This window comes from Plectropomus leopardus, chromosome 24, assembly GCF_008729295.1.
Source record: "Plectropomus leopardus isolate mb chromosome 24, YSFRI_Pleo_2.0, whole genome shotgun sequence".
In the NCBI taxonomy this organism is placed as follows: domain Eukaryota; kingdom Metazoa; phylum Chordata; class Actinopteri; order Perciformes; family Serranidae; genus Plectropomus; species Plectropomus leopardus.
In genome coordinates, this window is record NC_056486.1 from 13657607 (window position 1) to 13668043 (window position 10437).

At 39.2% G+C, this 10437-nt stretch overlaps 1 protein-coding gene across 1 annotated transcript; it reads left to right on the forward strand.

Annotated features, from left to right (window-relative positions):
- Window positions 1–774: 774 nt before the first annotated feature.
- Window positions 775–10072, forward strand: gca (grancalcin). Its single transcript, XM_042513312.1, has 8 exons — window positions 775–909; window positions 3658–3924; window positions 5601–5670; window positions 7474–7517; window positions 7716–7863; window positions 8211–8324; window positions 8488–8546; window positions 8815–10072. Exons 1-8 carry the CDS (start codon window positions 886–888, stop codon window positions 8839–8841), a joined length of 753 nt encoding a protein of 250 aa, XP_042369246.1. The 5' UTR covers window positions 775–885; the 3' UTR covers window positions 8842–10072.
- The last annotated feature ends 365 nt before the right edge of the window (window positions 10073–10437 follow it).

Below are 10437 nucleotides of genomic sequence, written 5' to 3' on the forward strand. Positions count from 1 at the left end.
AAATTACAGAATTTTTAATGTAGTGTCTGACGTTTGTTATGTTTAAACCATTTTATCACACTTCTTGTTCCTCTTTATTGTTTTTGTGTGTGTAAAATATATCAAAAACACTTTCAGCTGTTTTGTAAAAAAGAGTTGTAATACTTATTAATACCCTTGCCAGGTTAAAGAAATAAAATAACATATTGCTTATAAGGTAAAAGTCAAAACAGCACCATCTAGTGGTGATAAGACGCCATGCAAAACAGCCAAATACATTTTCCCTGAAATTAAAAAGCTGTAGAAACACGCTGCGTGGATCTCCAGTGTTGAAAAACCAAAATTACACGTCATATTGTTGCATGATAAACCTTTGCTCATTCTCCCCGCGCCATCCAAAGGTCATAAATAGGATTTTAAGAGAGATAACATCGGAAGGAAAGACAGTGGAAATACTTCAATGAGAAGTTTAAGGATACTGGGAAAGTGGAAATTCCTAACTTTTATGGCGGCTAGGAATTTTATACCCAAGTTACCAAAATGTGGCATTGAGGAGCCATTGTGCATTAATTTATCTTAAGCTGATTGATATGATTATTTTGGTATTTTTAAAATGCTGTGTAACTTTAAGATTAAATGTTTATTTTGATAATCGTTTCAGGGTGTCGAATTTCAGCGGGGTACATAAACGCAGCACTGAAACTATATGGGCGGGTCTTTTTCTATAGCTCTTCACTGATTGGTCAGCGGCACCACTAGTCAAAGCACTTCCGGCAACTTTCATTAGCTCGGATATGATGTAGCAGCTGTTCAATCGGAAGTTCCCACCGTGTGACAGACACTTTGGTACAGTGTAAAAACGCTGCAACGATATCAAACTTGTGACAGTTTGTCCTATTCCGTAAAATGGCTTATCCGGGATACGGCGGGGTGAGTAAATGGCGTGTAAGCGGGATTTTGGGGGGTAGGAGACTCGCGGTGGTGAGCAGTAAAGCTAGCTTTGGGCTGAGTTTCAGTGGATTTCCGATGTTACGAGATGTTCTGTTACAGGTTTCCTGCTCTTCCTGTTACACGGTGGATGTCCATATGTCAGTTTGCTGCAATAGCGCCGTTTTTTCAGTTTAATTTGGGGCTTAGCAGCTATATCGGCATCTCCAGTTTCTTGAAAGTAGACTGAAAAAAAATGTTTTCCAGAATGACAGTAACGTTTAAGAAAAGTAAGCAGAACCAGCAATTACCTTGAGGCCATAAAGTGTGCACAGGGGCCTGAGGAGGTGTGACCCACAGTGTGACAGGCCTGAAACACTCATCTGAAAAGCCCATTCACTAATATTATATCTAAAACTGTCATATAGTTAGTTCAGTATAATGCTTACCCTGTATAGGCAAGTAGCCTTTATAAGTATATGGCATACTATAATGATGTGGGGTGAATGCACTCATTCTCATTATTGATTACAGGGAAAATAAACACACCCTTTTACATTTTAATCTGTCTGCCTGGAGAGCAGTGACAGAAAAGTACAGATTTCTTACCAGACAATGACTTTGATTGAAGTTAAAGTCATCTGTTAGAGTCAAAAGTAATTTTATGACATCAAGTGTCATCGAGTATTGAAAGTATAAGTGCAAGTAAATGCTGTTTAAAAAAAGGAAGCAGTCACAGTTTTGAGAATGATGACTTTTACTTCTTTGTAACTTAAAAATTGATCTTACATTTCCCGTGCAGAAAAACTTGTTTTTTAACTTAAAGTATTTAAAGAACAAAATCCAGTTTTCCATTCCCTTTTATTCCTTATTTGTCTGTCTGTCCCTTGTTTCTTTCCTTCCCTAATTTGTAATTTGCATCTTAAATGCTAAAGAGAAATGTAGTGTGGCAAAAGTACTCAAAAAACTCTGTTTTCATTCCTGTATGGTTCATTGAGACTAATAATAATAATAATAATAATATAATATCATATTTGGAAAATGTCATTCTGTTGCAAGTCTGTTTGCTATAAGCTTAATATTTAAAACACTCTGCATAAACGGTGCAGGCACACGACAGAATTTTCAAGAAAGTGAGGCATGCCAAAAAAGGTTTTCTTCCCAAATTCAATGAAAAACGGGTGAATCCCGTCTTTCATTGAATTTGGGGGTTAAACTATTCCTTTAAATCCATTTGGGCCTGAATAAGGGGAAGAATATGTAGAAAATCAAATATCACAATATTTTTGACTAGATACCTCAATATTGATGTTGCAACAAATCCAGGGATGACTATTTAGGCTTTAACGAAATCATTACACAAAGATATTTTTGATGAGTAATGTTAATATAATAACTAAGAGGGCAAAGGCAAATTATAGAACAGCCTTAAAAGTTCAGAAAAAGTTCAGAAAATTGCATCAAATCAGGATAAGGCAACACTTAAAATGTTATTCCTAGACTGAATTTCCTTTCATTGCAGGTGTTTTGAACGACGAAGGCCTTCTGTTTTTCCTTACTTACATTTTTTTTGCATTAAAAAAAGGATCATTTAGCAGATGAGCACTTGTGAGAAAATCAATAATCTGTTTCTTGTGAATTAATGGCTTTTATGATCCACTCCCCCCTCGCCTAAAGTGCTCCTCTCTCAGGCTGTTTTTTTCAATGCTGACCGCCTGTTTGCTTGCACTTCCAACACAGTGGTGGATAATTTCTGCTGAATTATGGGTAGAACACGACATCAATGTAGGTAAAAAAATAGTCCCCGTAATAACCGGGTTATTGATAACCACAGACTTTTTGCACAGGTGCCTGTGATGTTTACAAAAGCAGGGGGATAGGAAATACTAAAACTTAAACTGAACACTGACCACGTGATAACTTCACTGCAAATCAGATCAGATCAGAGTGGGTCCACAAAATACGGCCCCCATTAATACTTGATGACATCACATGTTTGAGACTCTGGTTTCTGGCTTTGCGAGAGTAGTTCAGGTCCAAAAGTACTGATTGAACTTCCCTAGGCCATGGAAATAACATACTGGAATTCTTAACGTATGTGGTGTTTCTCTGTAAAGTATGAAGTATGTGCTTTGTATAAATATTGTGGATAAATATGCACAGTGTTTTCTTGAGCATGAAAGTAGTGGCTGATCTGCTCCCAAGCTTTTCTTGACATGCAGTAGTTAAAGGAGCAGCAGTGACATTACCAGCGCCTTTAAAAAAAAAAAAAAGTGACATAGTGGATCATAAGTTTGGATATTTTCAACTAGAAGCACTCGTAGCTGCCGTACAGAAAAACCAGGGCGTTGTGAAAAAGACGTTGGGCGACTGTCGGCGGCTGCATACGCAGTGATTGGGAACAAATGAAAAGAAACGAAGGCGCTCAGAAAAAGAAAAATGCTCCGGGGACACAGACCGTTATCAAAGTCCAAGTGTGATCCTTGAGCGTGAAATGCAGTGACTTTCAGTGATGTGTAATAGGGACTATTGCCCTCCTTAAGCAAGCACTCCTTACCTAGCATGCCTTTAAAGCTGACAGGTTCTGAAAGTCTATAGATTGTGCATCTGCTGTTGAGACCATGTTAGAACATGTTCATGCACAAGAGGAAAATTATGTTCTCCTCTTGTGGCACGAAACGTAATCCTCCTCTGCTTGTCTTTTTTTCATACAGTCCTGATTCTCCTCTCTGCTCTGCTCTCTGCTCACAGTATGGGGGTCCAATGCCAGGAATGCCAGGTCAGGGGATGCCTCCCCAAGGAATGCCAGGTGGGCCCATGGGAGCACCAATGGGAGGGCCAATGGGAGCCCCTATGGGGGGCCATATGGGGGGGCCCATGCATGGGCAAATGGGCGGACCCATGGGGGGCGCACCACCACATGCCGCCTATGGAGGAGGCTATCCCGTCTCGTTCGGCGCCCCGGCCCCAGCCGCCAACGATCCAATGTGGGGTTACTTCACCGCCATCGCAGGACAGGTGAGTGTGGAGATTTCTCCTCAAGTCTTATCAGAGCACACGTCATACACATCGCCCGTGTAAGAGCCACAGTTTTCATTTTTCAAGTTTGGGCAAGAATGAGAAATTCTCTCTTGACAGATTGTCTTTGCAGGTCTCATGAATATGTTGACATGGATCTGGGCTCTGTCTTTACCTGATTCCACTCCGCTTCAGTTGTCACAAGGGTCACCAGTGCAGATTAATGATTTCACTGTTTTACTGCAAAAGTCTTTAGGTGTTGCAAACAATAGACTTTTTGCATTTTGTCCAAACTGCCTGCTAAGCTATGGAAGATTTAGAAAGTACACATAAAATGTGAAATACAGTACAGTACACTTTCATAATTAAATTAAATTGAATAGGACAGCTATTTATGTTTGTGTCTCTGATAACTCGGTATGGGGATCGAAACTGGGTTTCATTCTCCAGTATAGTGTAACATTACATCTCGAGGCGAGGCACGTCATTTTAATCTAATCTCTGGTCCGTATACATTGATTATCTTCATTATTATCCACTCAAAGCAGCAGTGCTAAGCACACCCAAGTTAAAAAGTTAAAAATAGTAATCCGGTGTTGAATTCTGAGTTGAAATCGTCAGGATAAGAGCTAGTTAGCTAAATAAATTTCATTGTGCTGCGTTCAAGGTCCGCTCAGTAAAGTTACTATGAGGCAAAGGTAAATAAAACATTACAATGATGTGTTCAAATGTTACATCAAGAAAAAGAAATTGTAGATTTTGGCAAGAAGCTTGATTAATACAGTTGTTTGGGTGAGAAATTGGTTTTCCCAGCGATATAAAACGGACAGTTTGTGTTTGTTTAATGTCCTATCATGAGCTCGAATCATCTTATGATACATAATCCAAACTACTAATGATTTTTCAAAATAAATGTTTAAATGAAAACGCAATCGTTTATTTCCTAATTACTAAAAACACAACTGAGAGCGACAGTAAAGAAGTCTCGATAATGGTATCAATATCAATGATCCCCATATTCATTGATAACTGGATGTGTAGTTGTGCTTGGATTTTAACATCAAATTATGCATACTCTTATCATGATGGCCCTTAATGTATGTATCATTCATTCATTTTGTATAATAAGAGAAATAATTCAACTGGCTTGATCTTTTGTACATGTTCACGGCAGAAATTGACATTTTGGCCGATTCTGATATTTAAATGTAAAGCCAATATCTGCTGATTCCGATGACGTGCCGATATTATCCCGCATCCCGAGACACAACTGCCAATCATGTGGAATAAGAAAGCATGAAGGCGTATTATGTAATTAAAGAAAACAGACCAGATGCCAAATGTATCGCTCCAGATTGTGAGCCATGTGAATGAAATAATTGGTTAACAAAGGTACTGAAAGGAAGCAGCAGCAGCCGTGGAAACTGGCGTGCTTTGTTGCATCTGCTGTTAGATACGGCTAAAAATGACGTAACGGAGAACGCTGTGTTTTTGGACTCATTCTCTGTTAATTTCTTGTTGTTGTCCTTATTCTCACTCAGCAATAGTATAAACTGCACTTCTGTGTTTCTCTGCACTCATCACTTCACACTTGACCAGCAGAACAGTCACCACAGAACGCTGTTTATTCATTTGAGAGTCACACATGACCGAATTTCACTTCCGGCTCTGTACAGGACGGCGAGGTCGATGCAGAGGAGCTGCAGAGGTGTCTGACCCAGTCTGGTTTCTCCGGCAGCTACACACGTAAGTTTCCGACTCTCCCTTCCACGAAAGAGGACGACTGACTCTTCACTCAGACCACTCATATGAGTTGTTGTACAATGCTTTAGTCTATCTTTTTAAGTCCGTCAGGTGTTTTAGTCGTGCAGGACATGTTTGTAAGCTGTATTTATGTCATGCATTTAACAACCTCTAACCCCAAGCCACTTTGGCTGTGTTGAATGAATATAGCTCTAATTTGCCAGAGGATATTCATTTTTAAAAGATTTTAAAATTGTCATCTGAGTTCTTTAAATTAGCCTAAAATGGCTAAGCTACACAAAAACCGACACATTTGATCCTAACGACAAAAAATGTCTAACTGAAAACCATTGAAAATGCAATTTTTGATCCCACATTTATCTTAACATAAACTAATGCATTCCTTTATGTTAAGATCTCATTTTGGACTACTAGCTTTCAAATTTTAATTTTTACATTTGTCCACCAGATGACGCTACTTTATCCCGTTCAAAGCATGGAGCCAAATTTCACACTTTTTACTATTTTCTGCAAGGTGGCCTTGATACTGAAATGATGGTGTGTGTCACTGTTGATGTTGGATAATGGTTGGTTGGATAATGATGCATCAAAATCGATGTTGCTGCCAATCATTGACCCATATCAGGTCCTAATAATAATAATAATAATAATAATAATCAAATACTCCTTGAAATGTATTGTATGGAATTTTTTTTTTTTTTTTTTTTGATAAAAAACTGTGGAGTTATGTAAACATACTGGCCTTTAAAGGGTTAAAACCCCTAAAAATATAATTAATATTTGATGTATATTTCAGGCTGAAGTACTTTTAAAAGACTGACTCGTTTAAAGTGGACAATATAATATTAATATATAATATTTTTACAGCAGTTTTGGGGAAGCTGACATTTTTTGTCATTAGGGACAAATGCATTAGGAGCTTAAGGGTTAAAATACTCAAGTAAGGTAAATGTTCCTCCGATTTGTATTTAAGTACAGTACTTAAGTAAATGTACTTGTTATACTCCAGCTCTGGTCAGCAGAGGGACGCACAGTAACTGAAATCACAATAATTGGGATCAGTACACCAGCATAGAAGTATCCTAAATAATCAAGTCATTATAATCACAATAAAACATTTTCTAAATCATAAAATGATGTTCATATTCATTTTTATAATGGTTCTCAAATATAAAATGTATTTTTGTGTTGTGCAAGTAATTGTGTCCTGTGAAAGCGAGATCTTGGTGAGAGTGCTCATATATTGCGCTACTTTAGAAACATTGATATGATGCTTATTTAACATACGGATGTAACTTATTTGTGGTTTACAGAACTGGACACATTGGACAACACACACTAAATAGCAAAAGGGAAAAAGACACAGAAGATTAAGTGCATTGCTCTAAGAAAACCCTTTTCATAACTGAAATTTATTAACTTTTTAACAAGACAATATGAATCAGACCAAAAACTGGACTTTTAAAATGCTCTTAAACATGTTTGTCCTTCCACATCAGCTTCAGGGGAGCAAAACGACTTTTTCCTCAGTGGAATAAATAAAACAGCCGTTGATAAGGACTGTCTTAAAATATTCCAAAACGAATCAATGAAAGCAGAATTTGCGCAGCAGTGTTCAGTTACATGTAGGCCTGTTTTCTACCCTAATAACCAGTTATGATTGTGATTTGTCACTGTGTAAAAAATAAAAGTCTATAGCACAGAGTCGTACGTATTTACGTCATGAAAGTGAATCTCGTTACACATGACTTAATTAACTCTCGATATGTTTTACTATCTTGACAGCGTTCAGCCTGGAGACATGCAGGATCATGATCGCAATGCTCGATGTATCCTTTCTGTACCAGCAAGGTTCATTTGGAAACAAGGCTCTGTGTCTGTGTTGCAACCTGTCCATTGCTACTAACTGTCGAAAAGTCTGACCGGAGGTGTGGTGCTAACCATGACCCTTCAACTGTCTTCATTCCAATTACACCTCGCAGCAATTATCATTGCGGTTTATTCGGGCTTAACCGGACTGTCATCAGAGGGACTTCACAGGCAAGATGGGCTTCAATGAGTTCAAGGAGCTGTTCACCGCTCTCAACGGCTGGAAGCAGAACTTCATGGTGTTTGACCAGGACAGGAGTGGAACCGTCGAACCTCACGAGATGACTCAGGCAATCGGCACTATGGGTAAGAGTATCAACGGTCTGACATGATGAATGTTGAATGTAAAGGCGATAACACATCCAGTGGTGATCAGGATGCTGAATGACACATAATTGGACTCAATAGAAGTCGTTAAATCGGTGCAGAGTGGAGTGATCTGTCGATGGGACCGATTGTCACCGATTGTCTGGTTTTCGTAATTAAAATAATATATAAAAATTATTTACACAGTTATTATAATTCTTCAGATTCATTTTTTCAGGTCATTTCTTTTATTTCTTGCAGGTATTTTTTTTTAAACACTGGTAGCTGTCGCTGACGGTACTGAAATGACAAAACTAACTCTGTTTTTTTTTTCCCCGCTTTATCAGGCTACCGCGTCAGTCCTCAGGTTCTGAACATAATCATGAAGCGCTACAGCAAAGGAGGGAGAATCTACTTCGATGACTACGTGGCCTGCTGTGTCAAACTGCGAGCTCTCACGGGTAGGAGACGCCAAAGCGGGACGCGTGTTCGAAATGAGCCAACGCGCTCAGTGAACGGCCACCCGTGTGCAGACGGGTTCATTGCACCCGTAATCCCCGTCCTTATCTCTGTTTTTTCAAATAAGTTTTATTAAAATGGTGTTTGTGTACTCTTCTTTTGCAGAGAACTTCAAACGGAGAGATACCATGCAACAGGGATCAGTCAACTTCCAGTATGACGATGTAAGTTTCCGTTTTATCTCTTTGTGTTGTTATCTGGCTATAATGGCATGTGTGCTCTTTACAGGGCGTCGTGGTTGTGTAGTTTCCCAACGTCTGAGGCGGTCTGAAACTACACAACTACACACACACACACACACACACACACACAGCGACTAAAGCGGTCTGAAACTGTGTGAATGTGAAACAGTGTCAGTGTCTTCGGTTGAGCTCTTGTGGATTTCCAAACCTGAGCTGTGGGTGACTCTCTCTCTGCTCCTCCTCTTCACAGTTTATCCAGTGCACGATGGCCATCTGAGCTCCGCCGTCCGTTCCACACCACGAGGTCGGGGCGCCGGACGAACCAGTCAGTGGTGGATTCTGGACCGCCGCCTCACGGGAACGCAAAGGGAGGCCAGTATTAGACTGAACGGCCGCAACAGGGAAGTACCCGCTGTTTTTAACGCTCGCTGTGATGCTTTAGTCTTGTGTGTGACAAAGGGAGGTGCTGAGGATGTTTCAGGTGTACACTCATATAAACACGCTATATTAGAGGGAACCAGAACACACGTCAGAGTCTTTTAAGCCCTTGTGTGTAGATTTACCACTTTCTATATAAAAGTTGCAAAATATGTGTTTCAATAATTAGAGAAATGCTGTAAAACATTAAAAATTACACAGAGTCTTTAAAGAAATGAAATTTAAAAGTTTTAGTCAAAGAATGTAGGAATTGATCAGATATCTTCTGCTGAACTGAATATTCTGCTTTGGGTCTCTCATTTTGGAAAGCCAGTGCAAAGTGAACAGATACTTTGAGGACACTCTGTCCTGTGAGACACTGTTTGTGCCATTCTAACCTCTGAATGTACGGACTTATATATTTAACCCTTTTGTGTACATAACTTAGTGATGGCAGCATCATGAGTCATGATTAAATGTTAGCAGCATTTCCATGTAACATGACGCTGATTTACACTGAATTTCATACAGTTTAAGTGCATTTTCTCATTCTTTGTCATTCTTATAGATGCATATTAGCTTGGTGTTTAAAGGGGCAGTTCGCCTCAGAATGTGTCCTCTCAGCTGTAGTGCTGTTTCTGAATTACGGTTGTTTTGGTGTGATTTGTGATTTGTGTCGGAGATGTCTGCCTTCACTGCAGTATAATGGAAGTAGATGCTGCTCAGCTTGAGGAGCTCAAAGAGCCAAAAATAAACTCACTCAACAGCAGGTCATGATTTCTGGAGGGAAACACTGATGGCGAGTTACTCCAGTGTATTTTTTTTGGCTCTTTGAGCACCAAAAGCCTGAGTGGCTAATATCTCCAACACGCTGCAACTCAAACCAAAACTCCACATTGCTTAACAGCACTACAGGTGAGAGGGAAAAGATGCATTTTTGATTTTGGGGTGAACTGTCCCTTTAACTTGATAAGAAGCCAAAGTGACTGTGAGCCAATCTAAATCCACACTGATACCTGTTGTTAATGATCGTGACATGTTGTCGTAAACATCACATTTTGTTACTCACATTAAACACTTTCTAATCAGTATGCATTCTGTTTATTAATTTATACAATTGCGCGCACCCCCCCAAAAAGTGACATTTATATCCAGTACAGCAAGTTTTCTAATCTGTGCAAAAGTTTGCAAATCCCATGAAAGTTCAGTAGACTGTTCAGGCGTTGGACAGGTCGAGTTAGGCTTTAGCAACTTTTGTTCTACATCTGTGCCCGAGAAGAATAAAAAGAAAACACCCAGTGCTCTGCTGGAAATCTGGTTTTGTTTTTTTCTTACCCAGTATCTCCCCGTTATCTCTGACTTGTCAATCTCCACTTTAATGAAAGCAAAACCAATAGTTTTTAATAAGTAATCTATAAATGTTACTTTTTTTGTGCTGCCAATTCAAGTATTTTAT